This window comes from Bombus bifarius, unplaced genomic scaffold (genome assembly GCF_011952205.1).
Source record: "Bombus bifarius isolate JDL3187 unplaced genomic scaffold, Bbif_JDL3187 scf7180000007979, whole genome shotgun sequence".
In the NCBI taxonomy this organism is placed as follows: Eukaryota; Metazoa; Arthropoda; class Insecta; order Hymenoptera; family Apidae; genus Bombus; species Bombus bifarius.
In genome coordinates this window covers 2859519-2878990 of record NW_022884364.1, presented here as the reverse complement: position 1 = coordinate 2878990, position 19472 = coordinate 2859519, and the positions used below count along the sequence as shown (strand labels likewise).

Below are 19472 nucleotides of genomic sequence, written 5' to 3'. Positions count from 1 at the left end.
TCTTTTTAAACAGGTTTTTTAAACGAAAAATCTTTATTTTACATTGACGGTTAATTTTCGCGTGTAGAGTAACCATTACCCTCTTCGTTGTTTACTCGTTTAGTTTCCTCTCTAGTCGGAGATTAGGCAAATTCGCCTACATACACTTGGTAAGTTTTTAAACTCGATTCCCTCGAAAATGTAGTCTCCGACGGAATTTTGTTATTCTTCGGTTTCGTCTTAGTTCGAGCCACGGAGAATCTTCTTGCCTTCGCTTGAACCGCAAACTTACACCCACGGTGTATTTGTAATTTACAGACTCGCGTAACATAAAAATACATTGTGCGGAATGTGAAATTCAAAATTGCCATTCGAATGGACTGTAAATGAATACAGGATGCAGATTATAGCAGAAAGTTCGGAATTAACGAGAGAGGTGAAAGCTTATAGATGCGATGCGATGCGATTCATCTTCTTTCCCTCGATTTTACGATTCTTAAAAAAATCGAACACCAGCATCGTTTGGGTAAAACCGTAGTCGTTTATCGACCTATCCGTGTCCTGGTTGCATAGTATTTGGAATAGTTTCGAATATCGAGCAGCCTTCGCTGGATAGAAGGTAAGAAGAAGAGTTGGCGTAAAACTTTTCCATTTACTCTGGTACTCGACGAAACGTTTAAAGGAAACCGATTTCTCCAAGTGGTTCATCCGGTTTACGTCTTCCGGAACGAGGTTTTTTCAAATGGCGAATTTTTCGATTATTGTTTCGAACGAGTGTTCGTTCCGAATTACTCCGACGATTCTACTCTATCGACTCGCGCAAGAAACGCAATCGTGCGTTGTTTTTTCACCACATGCCGCGTAATTGCGAGTCGAATGCTGCAACGCTACACCTATAACCCATACTCGTTAATGTTATACCAGAGAAATAGAAAATTACATCAGCTATCGGTTCTCGTTGTCAGAGTTAGCTGAAACGAGAATCAATAGGATTTTTCGAACAAAAATTCAATACCACGTTGTAGGATTTCAAAGCTGCAAGTGGCCGTGACAGTTGCTGTATTTTCGCTTGGAGGTTTAAATATAGAAATCGCTAATTTCCAACGTTTAGTAGAATTTATTTTACCTAAAACTGTGATGGAACTAGAGACCAACATGGCGAGCAACCACACGGCCGCGATCTTGAAGCCGACCATCCGCTTGGTGGACGTGTGCCGTGTCCTCAACGGGTTTCGGATGCCCAGATACCGGCCCAGTGAGATGAAGCACATGTGCATTATGCTCGCGGAACACGCTAGCACATCGCACGTCACATACACGTTACACCAGAGTACACTAAATGGCCAGTATCCTGCAAAATTCAACAAAAGTAACTCTAGTAGAATTCCGACAAACTTTTACGGTTTCGATGAGAGACGTACTAGCGTCAAGAATATCGGAATGCGTTTAATTCCACGAACTGTCAGCCTTTCGGTTTCTCCAGCGATTGTCTGTCTGTCTGACACATTCGTTTCTAAGCGTCCTTATCTGGACGCAATCCCATTACTAACTGGATGCTTGGAATAATTTAGCGTTATCTAGACTTAGTTTATCTTTGAACGAACACGTTCCTTCGAATTCAACGCGTCCAACTGTACAAGTTCTATCTATTCTTCCGTATATTCGCCATCTACCTTTTATCCTTTTAGCCTGAACGGCGAGCTCCTTGAGTTTCCCACCGATCGTATCTCGCGATTTTAATTCCTCGAAACCGTACGAGAGCGTGAAAAAGACACGTGCAACGTTTGAAATGGTTTTCCTATTAAGAATTTCCACCTATTATCAAATACGATCGTTTCGCGAGCTATTTACAAACGCGACAGTGGTCAAAGTTGGCAGATATAGAGAAGTTCAATTTCGTTTGTCTTTAATTTGTCCAACATGAACGCGCGACGCCACTGGTTCTTTTAGCTTCGGCGTAACGCTGCGCTGTCAAAGTTTCCTTTTGATGGCTAACTTAGCGAATTTTCCAGATTTTCACACAACTTTCCGTCCGCATTCCGGGCACGAGCCCGACGCGTTTAATTATCGGTTTACCTTAAACTAAATATGTATTCGTACGTGACGCCTTTTGCCATTTTAAAGATGTACACATGTTCATCCGACCTCTCTGAAACACGAGCAAACTCGGAGGTTACACTCAAAAGCACACAAAATGCCACGAATGTAAACCGGCTGTTAACGTTGAAGTCCTTTGATGTTGTCCGTTTTCACGTGCATCTTGCGAGTTAAAATTAACAGAATTGCGCGTTTCACGTCAAAATCGAGCAGATTCCGATGACAGACAATTAACTTTACGACACCGAGAGTCTCTGTCGAACAGCTTTATATTCGAGGGAATAAGAAGGAAGGAAGTATTTCCCCTTGGAAGTTCACGATCGAGCCGATGATTCTGCTTTGACGTGGATTCTAAGTAAATACCTTCTAAGTTTAAGAGTTGTCGTAAATTCTTCACGGGGACGGAACTATTTAACTTGAAGCTTCCGGGGTCAAATTTTTTAATAACTAGTTTAGAAAATGAAGGTCAAAAGTTCCGTGGCTAGCCTTGTGCGGAGCTCGTTTCAGCTTTTTTTCTTAAGAAGCCCGAGTCAAAAAGAAATTGCAAAAACGAGAGATTCGGTATCAGTCGTTATAACCACGTTGTAGCAGGTTCGGTGGTTTTAGTATTAATAGGAAGGAGAGTAAAAATTTAAAAGAATATTTCGAGCCAAGTATAAGTATAATAATACAGTAGATAAAAGAGCCATTTGAATTAATCTGATGGAGACTTTAGGTTCTAAAAGTCGTATTTATTACACACAGATTGTTCCTATATTTGGCCTAGGACGATCGCGGCTAAAACTATATAAAATATGACTTTTTTATTGCGTTTAAAAAAGGCGAGGCTCAAACTCGAAATTTTCTTAGAACAAGTCAAGAAATTCGGCTTCGATAAAAAAATGCTGCAAAAAGAACCTACTCCTGCAAGCTCAAGATTTAGGATATCTGAAATCTTTTGGACGAACGTTTAATTCGATTAATTACTTGGTTGCGAGGAGGATGCCTTTTACCCTAATCTTTCATTTGAAATGCAGAAACTTAGCGAATGCTACGATTACGTTTGCCCGCGTTATATTACGATACTTCCTAATTCGAAGTTACGGGTGACGCGTGGAGACGAAAACTTGTTCGCATGAACTTGCACGTAATGAAATTCTTTAGGAGTAGACCCATCGACGTCGCGACGCCTACGAATTAGTAACAAAGATCGTGCAAATTTTTCCGCAGGATTAATTGCGACTTCCAGACAAATGGTTAGCCTTGAGCCTTCGCAAGGAATCCTTACCTCGATCGAAAAGAGAGAAAAAAAAAAAGAACAGAATATTCCACGCGTTTAGGTCGCTTCGCATTATACGATTCTCTGTGCTCTTTGAAAAACTCTCGTCTCTTTGAAGTTTCGCGTGGTATGCATTATACGCGATTTTATTATTTACGTTTCATCTTTCGCTATGTGCGAGTGGCGGCTCGCTGCGAGAAAAACTTCCGACTATTCGAGTAACGATGTTCCTCGAGTATCAAATACGTAAGTTTGTGTTCGATCGAATCGCCAGTTTACTCAGAGGATCGCATAAATTCGTTTGTAACAGGAAGCCCGAAGAATAGATAGTTATTTATTAATTTGGAATTAATTATTTTCTCGTTATTCGACTATTTAACTGTAAAACAATGAAGGAGGATACATTATCTGTCCACGAAACGTGTGGCAAAATATTGTCGACTTGGAAAAGTTTGATTTAAATCGGGCAGTTTCGAAGCTCTAAATCATTCGATTGGGGAATACTCGCGAGGCTGGTTCTCGAAGGAAATAGGATGTGTTCCATATAGGAGGAAAAACGATAGCGAGGGGCAAAGATCCTCGTACCCTCGAAGATATTTGTTGACGGAGTCGCGGAGAAACAATTCCAGCGGCGAGGACAGTATGCATATTCGCGTCGACGCGATATCCGCGCCGGAAATGCAATTTCGTCACTTCGCTCGGTACGACGTTCACGTAGAAATTGCGCGTCCTTTGTTATTTCCTTTCTGACCCCGATTGTAATCGTGTCCCCGAAACTATGACACGTTTTGTGTGATAAACGTATCGACAGTTCCGAGAACGGTTTTTCCATTAGGTACGCTTTCAAATTTATTTCTCGTGACAATTCCTTGCCTTTTTATCCCGTCAATATCGCTGTATTACGATACGTTTATAGCCGGGGAATCGAAACGCGTACAGTACTGTGTCACAGTGTTTCGCCATCTATCAAATGAAAATGTTTTACTCGTAGGAATCAATAGGATACTTAAAGCACTTTAATGGCAGAGAATTTAAATCGATACTACCTTGAAAGGAAATTGGATGCGCTAAAATTCCCCAGAAATTCTTAATGGCACCGAGACTCGGAGAACGTGCAAGCCAGATATAAAATTTGAATAGCATTTTCTCTGTGCTGTCCTGCATAAATATGACATTTTACTGTAATACTGTAATTTTGATGCACTAATTAAATCGAAACGAACAATACTGTACCTTAACGCAATTTTCTATTAAATCAAGACGAACGATGTTCGCGACTATTCGGAGATACAAACATTCTCTTTGTACACCTTTCTGTAGTTTCTACCAAGCTCCATAGTCGAACAGTATAGAATCTATCGTTGACGGTCTAACGTTTTGCAGAATATTGCACAAAGTTGGAACTTTGCGAGCGATACGTAGTAGTACGGTCTGTTTATAGTCAGACGAGATCTTGATGTATCCATTGCGTCGTTGCGACTATTTTTCATCGATTTGAAATGTTAACATGATCATCAACGAATCTCGAAGGAAATAGATTATTCACGAATGAGCAATATATTCTTTTCTAAAGATTATTAGGAGGGTCCAAACATTGAAATAAGAAGAGCATTCTCGAGCCTCTCGAGTTCAAATTAATATTTCAAGCCGGGCGCGTTAGACTAGCGAAAAAGTAGGTTAACTAGCTAATTGGTCGATTCTAATTAATACAGCAAACCGGTAACTTCTATCGAGCCACTCTTAGATGGCTTTAAAAGAACGTGCCGATTAGTCGTAGAAGCTTCAAATTAGCGGAGCTCGTTTCGCTGTGTTCGAACATGAAACGAATCACAGGAAACAGCGTATGAAAGTATCTTGTAAAATATCGCCCAGAAACGACCATGCATTTGCATGGATAACGAGACATCTTGGAGATGTTTTCGATGGAAACCCTGTTTTCTCCTACGAGCTTGTATATCGAAAAATATCGAAGATATTGAGCGGTTATCGGTGAATTCGAAACGCGGTCGGTGTCTATGTTTATGAGGATTATACATAGAATGGATTTAGCCGACGGAGCTTCTCGGATATTTCATTCTATACGGAAAATGTTGGGAAATTTTTGTTGGGAAGCGACGAGTGTCAAACAACGAGCCATTATTTATAATAATCCGAGTGAAATTTATTCGATCAAAGTAACGGACGATACATCTTTTACTGATTTATTAGTACAATTGTAACGGTAAAATGAAACACGCGATAAAATTTAGCATTCGTCGGGTCTGGAAACAGAGGGCAGGCGAGAGGCGTGCTCCGCTAACATGATACCGATTATCGAATTCATAGTCGAAAGGAAAATAAAATTTTGTTGCATCGGGGCAAATTCTTCGATACAAAGCTTTGTACGTGCGGAAACGTAAGAACGAGAATGTGTAGTTCCATATTTTCTCGTTCGATGTACGTGTAACTTAACCCGAAACACCGAGGCGGATAAAGAATCAAAGACGGAGCTCTCGCTGACATATTTGCCTTTCTTGTCTCGCTCAGCTCGTCATTTCTCACACTAGAAAGCATCGAGAATTTCGTTTATTTGTCAGAACGATCCTTTCTATGTACCAAGGATCGCATGCATTATTTATAAGACTACAACGATGATCGCTGCTTTGCAGGGGAACAGATTTCAGTTTCTGAATCTCCTGATATGGTTCTGCGAAGATCCAGATGTTACGATCGTAAAAGCTTGTTTTTGGGGAATTCGTTGTACGAAAAGCCTATTGCGAGAAAACGAAGGGGATGGTAAATCTATCTGGAAGCGATTACTTGAAAGAATTTACGAAGGAAAATTACATCATAACTCGGTATGGTCTTTTTATGATTATGGTTAATGGCAGTTTGAAAGTAGAAAGAGAAACGACGATAGTATATGGGTGGTATGCCCCGGTAAGTGGAATTGGTCGAAACGTAGTCAGACGGGAAAAGACAAACTCTCCAGTGAATTCCTATTCAACTGGCAATGTGCTGTTATCTAGATTCGTTTGTAAATCCTTCAATTAACAGTTATCTTTATTACTACGCCAGTGCTACAAAATAGAAAGCGTATATTACATAAATATACTGCTGTCTAAAAGTATCTAGACACTCGCTTAGTTTGACAAAGTGCATTTTAATGATATATCACAGAACAGGTATATGCGAATTAAACGATAATATTTAATACGAAAATACAAGACAACCTGATTCATACGGTTAGAAAGCGACGAAATGAACGAGATAAAAATATGAGGGAGCTTGCGCGTCGAACGAGATAACATAGAATCTTTTCGTGCAAGAAGACGTAAAAGCTTTTTCGCAAAGAAAGCGACAGCAATGTTCCCTCATAAACGTTCAGACTAGTCGGAATCCTGATCGTAATCTGAAAAAAAATTGTTCACCCGTGAGCCTAATTCATGCTCAGGCCTATCATTCGTAGGACCGGACAACATTTATCTACTTTGTTCTTCGACACGCGAGTGGAATTTTCAATGCAATCCTGACCTCAGAATTATCTTATCGCCAGTTTCTGCTCTTCCGTTTGAGTCAGCGATCACCTGTTCTAAAACTGCTCTAATCTTTCGTTTCGATGGTCTTCGAGGTTCATTCAAGAACACCCTCGAGTATAGACCGAACCGTATCAAAGGATTTTTCTATCGATCGAGAGAATATCTTTAACTTATATTCATTATCTCTGACTATAGAATTCAAATTTTGCCAAAGATAGGTTTAAGAGCGAAGACACGCTTTTCTTCTGGTATTCTTCTAGGCTTTTAAAATAGTATTGTTATATTTATTTATTTATTTATTTCCGCCTTCTTTCCGGCTCTTGCGAAGACTTTCAGTTACACATACAAAGTAAATCAGAACAATAACTATAACACTTACACATGAACAAGGATATACACATAAGAAACCTGAACAGTGCACGTAAACCTACTTACAAACAAAAACAAACATAACATAACGTAAACAAACATAAACAGAAACAAAAATTTATTTCCGCCTTCCTTCCGGCTCTTGCGAAGACTTTCAATTACACATACAAAGCAAATCAGAACAATAACTATAACACTTACACATGAACAAAGATATACACATAAGAAACCAGAACATTGCACGTAAACCTACTTACAAACAAAAACAGAATAATCATAGCTTAACCTAATTTCTGTTAGCTATACAACTACCTACATCTATCCTTATAATCCATTATTCAAAATACTAATATTGATAAATTATATCATAAAATATTTTAGTATACAGTATTAAGCCGTGGCAATTTTGCTCAACAGCAGTTGTCACGTTAATAAAAATTAAGCCGTAGTTGTTAACGATTGAAACGTACCTGGAAAATACCTTTGAAAGAAAGATTGTGAGAAGTGAATTTCCAACGATCTAATTAATTACACGTTACATTATAGTTACGTTAATGATAACGCGTAAACTTTAGCTTGCGTCGATTTTACGGTCGCTTTACGTAATTTCTGCCTAGTACGAATCTTTCACTTTTATTCATCCCTTTTCATTGCTCGCGTGAATGGGAATAATTTCATCAGGATGTTTGTTGTTCTGTGAACGAAAAATTCGTTCTTCTTGATGAATGACAAACGCAATTTCCGAGAACGAAACACGCCAAGTCGAAAATACATCGACTAATTCGCGACCTCGTTTCCGGTTGCATTAACGCCGAAAACGTATGACAAGGAAGCTGTTGGTTTTCACAGCGAGAAATATTTCATTCTGTCGACAGAACCGTAACCAGCGAAGGAATGGACAAATGAAAATTCCGCTATTTTCCGACAAAGTTTCCAGCATTGGTCAGGACGTGATCTTGATGTCGTTCGACGGCAAAATAGACCAAGCTGTTTCGTCGGAATCACGGACGTGGCATTACAATTTCAAACGCGCGCGAAAGAAACTTCGTGGACGAAGTTAAATCGTGCTAGGAACGGACTGGGCTTAGAATGGAATTTTTCGTAGCCATCTTCTACTTTTCGGAACGTCGTTGAAAAAAGTTGGAAAAGTGGTAGAAACATGGCAGGCAAATCAGTCGGTGCCACTTTTGAAATTGCATCCCGGTTTGGAATATCCCCTTTCAAAATTACTTTTCTTGCAATTAGTAGTACTATTACTAACTGGACTGCCTGCTGTATAACACACAATTCGGGATAATAGGCGATGTAATATTATTTTCTTTTGTCTGTGTTTGTCATCGATGATTTTAATATTATTTCCAACAAAGTAAATAAAGCATTAGGATTTCAACAACGTCGGATAATTGCAACATACTCGTCTTTTTTTGTTTTTAACTCCGATCTACCTTGGTCGTTCTACGTAAAGAAACGAAACTAATTCCAGGATTTTTACGTTCCATCGATAATATTCGCGGCGGCGAACAGAGTCCACGAAACTCGTCTTCTTATCGATAAACGGAAAAATACACTTAACCTCGATATCCGCTGCCGTGAAAATCAAAATCGCGTCGAAACGGAACCTCTCGTCGCGAGGGTGTTGCTCATTAATAGTTAAAAAATCGAGTGCCACTAGAACTGAAACTTACGATTCACACCGGGATGCAACGTTCTACTTGAAATCATATTTTTCCAACGGGTTTCTCGACGATCTCGTTGCAAGAGGCCGGAGTAATAATTCACTGCGACGCGGTTTCAATCGACCTCGGCATTTTTCCCTTCGGGACTCCATTAACCGTACCGCCCATTACTTCGCCCCTCGATATTGTCGCTAGACTCGACGAAAGTCGAGAGGCAAAGTGGCAGCAAGACGTTCAAAGAGACGCTTTAAAAGTGGATCCGTACGATACGAGGCATACTAGCATTCTCGATCATTTGCATTCATCTTGCAACCGAAAATCGCTTCGAAAAAGCAAACGCAAAGTTGAGAACCGATCGATTCGTGAGATTTCGTCGGTATATCGGAAGTTTCGAGTGGAATAACTGCTCGGAACTCGAGAACTAGCGAGCAATTAGTTCATCTGCGGGCATTCCTCGTGAAGGAATTTTTCGAAGCAAAATGGGGAAAGTTCGTGCACGATCGTTGAACTCGAATTTTCTAACGAGCCAGCGATCGTACGCTCGTGGCTAGTTATTTATTTTCCTAAATTGTGGAATTTCTACAACGAAGATGTTTCGCGGTTTTGCGTGGAACTTTCCTTTTTATCAGCAACCGATCAAACCAAAAGGTCATTTACTAAGAAGTTTCAGTTGCTTAATATCGTACCTCCATTTTAATGGCGCTTTCTGTGATTCTGGGAGAAAAATCACTGGTATAGAAAAGAAGTATAAAAACAGAGATGAGATATGTAGTTATCGTTATTATCAACCTTCGTATATAAGGAATAAAGGATATTTGTGAACCCGTTTCACGAGAGATATTTGATGATAAAGCGTTGTTTTTGTATTTCGTCGCTGTATCAGTACTTATCTACTTTATCGTCGATATGTTAAGATAAATGAGAACAAGCTAATGGTATCGCTCATAAATAGCTTGATTTACCATGTAAAATACGATTGGGCATCCAAAAAAGCTGTCAGGAAAGCGAACAGAATAGAATCCCTTGAAAACAAATAAATTTAAAAGGCGTAATCGAGGAGAACGATATTTCGATGAATTTTCACCTGGTAATTTTCGTTTATGCAAACGAGTCATTAACGAGCGGACTCTGAATAATAAAACAAACAAAACGAACAAGGAAATAAAGCAGCAGAAGAGCAATCGGGAAACTCTGATTGCCATCTAATTGGTTTCATTGAAAGTTCGTAAAGGAGCGTTCGAGGCTGTCGAAGTTTTCATTTATAGATTCGCCTCTATAGAAACGAAAATTCGATCGCCGTAAGGCTGGACAAATAATTCGTAGTAAGTAAAAAGCGGATTGGGAGGATACCATTATTGGGAAAATTGAAAGCGGATTGAATTAGATTTCTGGTGCTTTTAGTGATTCCGTAAATCTTTGACTAAAATTTGGTCATTGTGGACACTGAACCCGTGAAATCGTTTCAGCATCCGTGTGAAACGGTAGCCGAAGCTTTCAACAACTTGCGGTTTTATTGGAAATTTCTTTCGTTCAATTCCACTCGTATATCTATGTGTCTCGCCCAGTTTCTGCTACGTCTAACAATTGCCGTTCATACGAAATCAAAATTGTTATAAAATTGATATTTTCAACATCGATCAAATTTTCTAGAAAGTCTTGAGTGCAGATACCACGAGAGGATATGATAGCATTTTGAACGTAAAGATATAAATCGCGCGAAAGAGATTTCCTACAATCTTCAAAAATCGTTGGAATTTGGAGTCCAGTGTTGTGGACATTTATTGTTCTTGCAAATGATATATTTCGTATCTTAGAATTTATCACCTATCGTATATAATTTATTGTCTATCGGTAAGGATATATGTATTTCTTTTCTTTTTTTTTTTGTGTGTGTGTGAATTCAGAGAGTTGTTGTCACGGTTCGGTTGGATTCTTTGTCGCGTCTGACTATGCGCTGACTCGTTTCACTTAAGAGCGTACAGACCACAAGGTATGCTACGAGAGACGATTCTAAAACGAATGAATGATGCAACGGACAATTCTTGCGAATGAAATCAGAGTGCTACAACAGACGCGGACAAAAATCATCGATCGCTTTGCAATAGTATTGTTTCTCTTACTGCAGCTCCATTACTACGATAAAGAGTGAGATGTAGTAAATGTAGAAAAAAGTATCATGTGGCGTAATCATGTGGCAAATCGTGTTGGTGACTGGAATTGACATGAAATTAACAATAAGAATTTTCCGTATTTTTGTCATTTTTCCGATTTATAACGTCGAGGTATAAAAAAGTTAATCAGTATCTTTGCTCGGCTCGATGTTTCACAGATATTTTGCAGCGTTAGATTTCGACAGAATCACCATTTCCCATTTCGACATATCGAGAATCCCACCGGAACTAGTTCCTTCTCCTATCGAGCAAACAAAATCGATTTACCCCGCAGCTTTCCTGCGTTTCTTTTCGCGGGATTGGAGCTCGTCTTTTCTTTGGCTGGGTTACAGAAGGACGGATCGTAAATGGGTAAAATCAGCGCGTGTCTGTTCCACGATCCCCCTGAAAAGTTGATCACTAGATTCGAGATTCGTCTATTTGATTTCATACCAGTGACTTTCTTCCGATGCTATATCTTTCTGTCACCACCTGCATGATTAATGCTATGATAAAGAGTTGCGCGAAGAAAGAAATTAATTTAAAATTCTTGGAAGCTTCCCAAGAAAGCAACGTTAATATTTTGAAGAAAAAAAGATAATAATCATAAAGACCATTTTTCGAAATTCGAAAAGGAGTCTGTTCGGAATGACATGCGATCTCGTTCAGTAACTGAACTCAGTGTTTCTCTTTTTCATAATATTACGATTTATAAGAATATCAACCCTCTGATAACGTAATAAAATGACGAAGAATTCGGTCTAATAGTTAACACGATTGTGGTGTTAGCGAATAGTGGATTCTCCAAATAATTCGAATTTGAATCATTCGAATTTAGAAGTCTGTGATCCACTAAGCAAAATGACGAACAGTAAAACACGATCAGGACCTAAGTCCTTGGTACAAAGTAGTCGATATAATCGAAGAGAGTTGAAAAAGAGGGGCAATAGAGACTTCGACGAGGCCTATTTCGCATCGAATCTCCAAATATCCCAGCAGCTTTCAGCGCCCCTTTTTATCTTCATAGACCCTTTTCAGCCTCCCCAGATGATGGCAAATTGTCTCCGTTCTTAATAGATCCAACTATAGCGCAACTCAGGGGGGGGGGGGAGTTTCATCCGTCCACGTATCCTCTTCAAACGCGAACTTTATTCCATTTCCTGCTCTTTTGTATTATTTCTCAAATTTTCGTGAAACGTTTCGCATACAACTGATAATTGTTTATTTATTAAAAAGCCTAGCCAACAACTTTGACGAACGACTCGCACGTTAAATCATTGTTTCATGGTTTAACCGTAGTAAACTCGACGATCTCATTATAGCGGACACAACAATAGTCTACTGTGCGTGATACAGTAATTACTGTCGCATTACACAGTCCTCGTATTATCTCCTAAATGGAGAGCTCGTGTGGCTAAATCCAACCGCGACTAAAAGGGGGAGGGGCTGTTAGATATATTAATTGAGAAAAAGTTTCCGAATAAATTAGTCAAATAACTCTATATTAGAATTTTAATTAGAATTTACTTCAAAAAGATGTATCGTTCGAAACTGATAGAATTTAATCCCTTGAAAAACATTCCAAATGATTTAAATTATTGAAATAATTTTAATCGTTAAAGCATTCAACTATCTCTATCTAATTTTCGTGCGAAATTTCGAGTGGTTAAATTCAGTCAGTACATTGCTGCTCGCCTTGTACTTACGTATCTGTAATGTGCTCAGACATATAATTATATGTGACATGTGTGTATGCATGGATGCGCGAGCATCGAATCAATCGAATCATCCTGTACACCTGTTCCGCAGTGTTTCATGGTCACGATACAACGTTCAACCGGATGGATGCCAGATGCTGCGCGTCTTTATTTGAAAGTTCAACAAAGATGTTTTCCGTGGTTGCACGAAGTGTTTATTTAATTTCTTAAAAGCCGCACCCTGTGCTAACGGCTCTGTTTGCAGTGCTTCGTTCTCGAATGAGATAATTCTGGAGGATTTATAAAGTAGAACCGATAGTCGAATTAATTTACAAAACGATTACAGTAGCTGTCGTTGTAAGTTTAAAATAGAGCGGGCTTCTTCATCGATGTTGGAATGCGTGTGATCTCGGAGAAACGAGCTTTGTATCTATTAACATTGACGCAAAAAACGAAAAGGAATATGCAAGATTTTCAAATGGAATTCACTTCGCGAAGAACTAGCGAACTAAATAATATCGTCGGCAGAGACAGTTTCAGGTCAGAAACAATACATAGGAAATGCACCGACGGAACTTTTTTCAAACTGGGTCATTTAATCATACGACGAACCTATCTAAACGGTCGGAACAAAATCTACATGTACACATTCGACCAAACACATTCCCAAATCCCACACAGTTTCGTGAATTTTAACGCGGCTCCAACTAACGGATGAGTTTGTCGCGCTGCAGAGGAACAGTTGGTAATGTCATTTTGTCATTTCGATGTATTACAATGTACCATTACTGCAGATAGATCATCGAGATTAATATCGTTTAAATTCTGATAAAATATATTTCGCTCGATGTTCGATGAGAGTTTTCAACGATGCGAGAATTCTTTATCATGTTGATGCTGTTTTCCAGTTAAATTGATCAGAGAGTTCTAATTACGGTCAAGCATCAAACATCAAATCTAGATGATGACAACCTAGCATCGAATACGTTCAGCGAGACCAAGTGACGTTCGTCCATCGTGAAATTTCATGCTAATACACTGCGACTCAAATTGCATCGCATAGGAACGTTGCTCATACGATTGCCGCGTTTGAGCAGAATTTCTGCGAGATACGGACGATTCCACTCTCTTTCAGTCATTGTTCCAGTTACCGATGGAAGAGAAATTCCAGCGAAAAGCCAAAACGTCGCTAACCAGAGGGATTCATCGTATAATACAATGTCGCTTTAGCGATAATGCATCCTAGAAATAATTCGCATCTGTTGTATTTAACAAAATTCAAGAGAGTCGTAGTCGACGGCAAAGTGACGTTAAAGGCAAAAACGACAAAGAGCAGAGGCGATACTACGAAGAATTAAACATTATATTTAATCAAATGCCGCCGCAGTCCGAGCATAGCCCGAGTATTCGAGGCCGCATAACCTGACGTTAGTAGAATGAGTATAGGGTGCTTAAAAGGGGCTAATATTCGTGCAGCCACATCGGGATTAATTAATCAACAAACTCAGAAATCACGCTGCGTTACCCAGCATATACAACCTCTTAACTTTTTACCCTGATTTTTTCCCCTGTAATTAGAACCCAGAGGCGAAATTTCCTAACCCGGTTTTATTCGAGAAAAATCATATTACCCAGCGACATGTGGATAAACGCAGTGGATACGTGTATATGTGATAAAACGCGCGTTTAAGGCTCGCCTATTCGGCGGCCGGGAAAAATTGAAATAGCTTTTTTTGCAGCGTGCCGCGTAATATGCGCGGCAAATAATGTAGCGCGGTTGTAGCTGCGAATTACCGGCAATAGAAAGCACTGCGGTCGAACACCATTTTCTCGGCCGAAATAATGTGAAAGAAGAGAAGCTGCCGTAATCGTGGAAATATAGGCGCGCGTACCTACTGCCCATTCGTAGAACATGCAGTTTGCGAAAGAAGATTTATCGGCTCGTGAAATGTGGAAGATATCACAATTTATGAATTCGCAAGCGTGTGTTTATTTTAAAATTAAGATTAATTTCGTATCGACCGATCTAGCAGAAGAAATTTCGACACAGAGTAAGTTCTTTTTGTCGATCGATAAATTATATTTATCTTATATAGAAATATATTTAGCATTGGATCAAGGGTAAAGGGCAACGGGTAATCGTAAGGGTAGCAAGACTTTTGGAATCTCTGAAAATGTCCGGATCTTTTCTTCCCGTTTCATTTGGTCGCTAAGGGGAGTTACGCTCACGTTTAACGGGGCGATCCAACATCGACTGACGGCTCGTTTCGAGGATTTCATTGAATCACAACCCGTGGACAGGTTTAATCAGCGTCAGCCTGGACGTTTCTCTGTTTCAGAATTCCTACGAATCACCAGTCGGACTCTAACTATGGACGTTCTGTAAATCTGTTCTCGATGGCCACGCTACCACATATTGCTTCAAATCCACGGACTTGGCAACTTCGTCCCGTGAATGCCTGATTTTTCGCGCTCGATATGTTTGTTAGTTGGACGTAAGCTCGTGGACATAGTACTATAAATAGCAAAAACTGGGACTTTTCTGAAAGGACTTAAAATGATTGAAACTTGTGCCAGCTACTGTTTACGAACTAAGTCGTAAAGCATGGGAACTTTCGAAATCCAAATCGATGAAAATAACTTGGCGTGAAAAGATTTCGGAAATGTTTGACGCGCGAAAATATACTTTATTCTTGGAATTGCAGAAAATTGTTGTAATAAGATAACTGGTCAAATGAAATATGGGAATACGATAAAAATATTTTTAATGAGAATTGGCTATTTTGTTGGATCAGATCCAAATAGATGAATCTGAATGATCGAACGGTTCGAGGGAATTTTACGTTCGCTGGCTAATCGTTGCGAATTTTATTTCCATTTATAACAAACGCAAAAAATGATACGGCGAAGAATCGGCCAGCTGTCTACCTGTAAAAACGAAATATATCTCAATTGTGGCCGCCACGGTGGTCATTTTCACCATGGTTACCCCTTTTTTTGACAAGTCCATTTATCAAGTTCCCACGAACTTCCTCGAAATGCTGCGGAAACGATAAATACCGCTCGGGAATACGTCCGTGTTCCCGATAGCGCGCTGTTTTCCGCCACGGGCCGAGCATTCGCGTGTGCCTCGATAAGGATCAACACCGAGATCGAAATCGTCTTGGTCAAATAGAGAACAAGTACAAAGAAAATTGGAGAAAACAAATTTTCCGGGATTTCGCTGGCACGATACCTGTGTTTGAACTTCCAAGCATCGAGTGTCTCGCTGTTTGCTCGGACCCTATGACATCTGTGTTATATTTAATGTAGAATAAACGAGAGAGTAGTTCGTGCTTTAATTTTCAAGCTACAGGAACGTTGAATATCGCTCAGAAAATGTTTCGTATTTTGCTTCCGATGAAAATGATCAAAAATCGCATACGTTTCGTGTACGCTACATTTAATCTTGTTTTTCCAACTACCAGTAAAGAAAAACGTCCATCGTGTATATGTGTGGCATTTCGACGATCGTGTGATCGAGGTGTGTGCTTAATTGCGATTTATACGGCACTATAGTGAACCGAAGCACGTGATCCAAATTTTCAAGCAACATTTATCCTCGGTTTGGCCATTACGCTGTTTACAGAGCAATTCCACGATACCGTTTTATACCGGCGAACTGGAAAACTTTATGGGTCATCAACACGTTCACCAGATGGTAAACGATAATGGATGGTAATAGATGCTCAAGACCGTGTTACAACTATCTTGTTGGCATATCCGACTTGTTAACAAAGAAAGAAATATTAAGCTACTGCATGTACGGAATATTTTTTACTCGGAGTTTCCTCAACATATGTGTAAAAAATTAGGCTCGTTCTTTTTCCCAATAAGCCTACCGATTGTACGAAACAACGAAACGATATATTTCGTGACACAGCGAGCCTTGTACATCTATGTATTCATTTTGACGTTTATCGTGCAACGGTTACCGAAGTTTTCGTCGTTTCTCATGAGTACAAATACCTCCGGGAAACGTATATCTGACGCGATATCCTGCTATTCCTCCAAGTAAATTTCTCGAACTGCGTTCCCTCGATAGATTTTCTCGCGGACTGCTTGAAATGTTTCGAAGTTACGTATCTTCTGAGAACCGTTTTACAATTGCTAGCAGCGTGAAACTTTATAGATACTGTTTGGTTCGGAAAGAGAAATGGAGTAGGTTGGCGCGGATGGTTGTTTTAGTGCGAAAAGCCGGCATTTTCCGTCAACCTTGATCACCTGGTGCGAACCCTGCCACATATTCGTCTCTACATCTCGCATATCCTTTCTTCCGCGTATCGTCTCTCGTTTCCGTGAGTCTCTATCATCGTAGAGCACGAGATTCAGGCCGTGGATCGTGTTGCAAATGTAATCTGAGAGAGGCAGAATCCCGAGCGAGCAAGCGACGTACTGTAACGCGAGTTGTACCAGTCCGTTTTCCGCTTCCGTGACGGTGAGTGAATTTTCACAGTCGACTATATTCGCTGTTTCCTCAAGCTACGGAGAATAAGTTGCCGCGAGAATAAATTTCGGCGCTGTGTCACCGTTCGACTGGAAAAGCTTTTCTTTAAATCTCAAGACGTAGAAACGGAAGATTCTCTGACTATGATACGCTAATCTTCCTTAAACCTTTGCGCTTTGTTCGATTTAATCAGATTTCGTTCGTTAAAAGGGATGATTTTCACTGGCAACGAAGCTTCAATGCAAGGTAGAATTCTATGAATCAGAGAGTCGAATCGTTTGCATTTGTCGGATCGCAAAAGGACTTGGAGATTTAGAAAATCAAATTTTTCCCTTCGTCTTCTTCGTTCACAGTGTTAACTTCAGCGAGAATCATTCGTCAGCAGTTTGAAGATTTGAATTAGAACGCTGTCGAATACAGGCTTTCTTCCTTGTACGAAAAAATGTCAGAAAAATCGAGCGCATAGTTTCTCGACGACTACGTGATTATCGAAAATAAATTTCTAAATTTCTAGAGCAGATATGTACTTGACACGCACACGGTTCAGCGATTTCTTCCGAGGAAAATGCCGAAAGTTCACAGACGCGTTGAATTTCTTCGTTGAGCTTCGCCCTCAATTTCCCCGTCGGCGACTCGAGTTATCGGTTTTCATCGCTTCGTAATCTTTTATTCTCGCTGGAACTTTCACGCTTTCTCGTAACCCGAAGAACTTTTGAATAGCCTGGAAAAACTGTTAAAACGTACCATAGATCCTGCGTGCTTCGTTAAGAACAATATTCAGCGAGTTTACTCCACTTGCTTGCGTTCTCACGTCTACGCAGCGCGACTATTCAACTTTCGGCGTGTTCTCCAGTTTTCTCGACGTTTCCGTTCTTTTTACTTCGTTGTTTCAAAATCGGGCATCACTTTCACTATGGCTGTGAACGAAACGAAACGTTCTGCGAGTAGCGGTAAAAGGGATCAAAAGCTCTGGAAGTGTATCGTGATTCGAAGGGTAAACGAAAAGAAAAGGACTGTAAGAAAGGCGATCAGAGTTGTTCAAGCTCGTTGACGAAATTGCGCTGAAAGTATACTTTCCGATGCTTTGTTTCAACCGTGCTTCCCCTATTCGTAATTCGTCCGATTTTCTCACGAATCCTCGAAACGATTAAGGAAAGGTTCGAAACGATTCGATCGGAAGACAGCTCATTAAATCTCTAAGGGAGCTTCGATCAATGGACACGCGCTAGGAATTCCTTGAATACTCTCTGTTTCAGACTTCCCAATGTTCGTTAAGTTAGAGTTTTAGGATACGGAGGAAGTAGCTTTCTACGAACGAATAGTTTTACCTATTGCAATACGAGATTGCGAAATAGATTCTACTCGGATGAGGGAAAAATGACAAGAAATTTTCCTGCTAATGGATCAACTAGCCTGGCCGCCGTAGAACTTCGCCAGGGCCCTAATTAGTTCGATTTAATCGACTGATCGCATTTCCTTTGTTTTCAGCAAGTTGGCACTGTTCCAAACCACCGTTAATGCTTTCCACTGTTCGAATTCGATTAGCGAGGGAAAATGGGAAATGGTACAATCGTGTACGATCTCGAGACTCAGAGCGTTTGAAATAAAACCACGATGGATATTCGTTTGACTATATCTCGAACTGCAAGATACGCTTCTTCGCTTCCAAAGCAAAATTTTTATTGCCCAGTATTCATGTAATGTAAGGAAATACTGTAATTCCGTTGCTAAAGTCACGCTACTTAGAAATAGTTGTTTGGACATTCGTTGCTACGAAAATAAGCACTGATATTTCGAGTTTCCGCGTATATTTCTGAACGAGATTCTACCGAGACAATAGAAATTCCCAGCGCTATGATATTTCGTGTAAAAACTTACCCAAGAATCCCGGTATCGCGCCTAAGGGCATTACGAACAGGCTAACGAGTAAATCGGCCACGGCGAGAGACAAAAGGAAGTAATTGGTGACATTGTGCAGTCTTCTGTCGAGTCCCACAGCCAGGCAGACCAATATGTTCCCCAAGCCACCCGCCACGATGAATACCGCAACGAAGAGAAAGCTCCAGTCGAAACGGCGGCCCCTCGTCGTCGAACTTAATTTTGTTCTGTGCGAACAAGAGATCGTCAGGTTGTCTGTCGTTACATTCTCCGCTGGCGTGCATTCCAAAATCTGTGAACGTAACAAAAGAAAGAGAAGAGTTATTGGAAAATTCAGCGGCGAGAAATTTTTCGACTAACGGCA

General features: G+C 40.1%; 1 protein-coding gene across 8 annotated transcripts in view; it reads right to left on the bottom strand.

The window, feature by feature from the left end:
- Window positions 1–19472, bottom strand: part of LOC117204650 (5-hydroxytryptamine receptor 2A) — a 36276-nt gene that overhangs the window by 4837 nt on the left and 11967 nt on the right. For all 8 annotated transcript variants that reach the window (XM_033442237.1, XM_033442235.1, XM_033442234.1 and 5 more), the window contains 2 exons: window positions 19109–19400; window positions 1106–1330 (listed from right to left, as the gene is read on the bottom strand). In XM_033442237.1, coding sequence (XP_033298128.1) covers window positions 1106–1330; window positions 19109–19400 — 517 coding nt within the window. The remainder of the gene's footprint in view (window positions 1–1105; window positions 1331–19108; window positions 19401–19472) is intronic.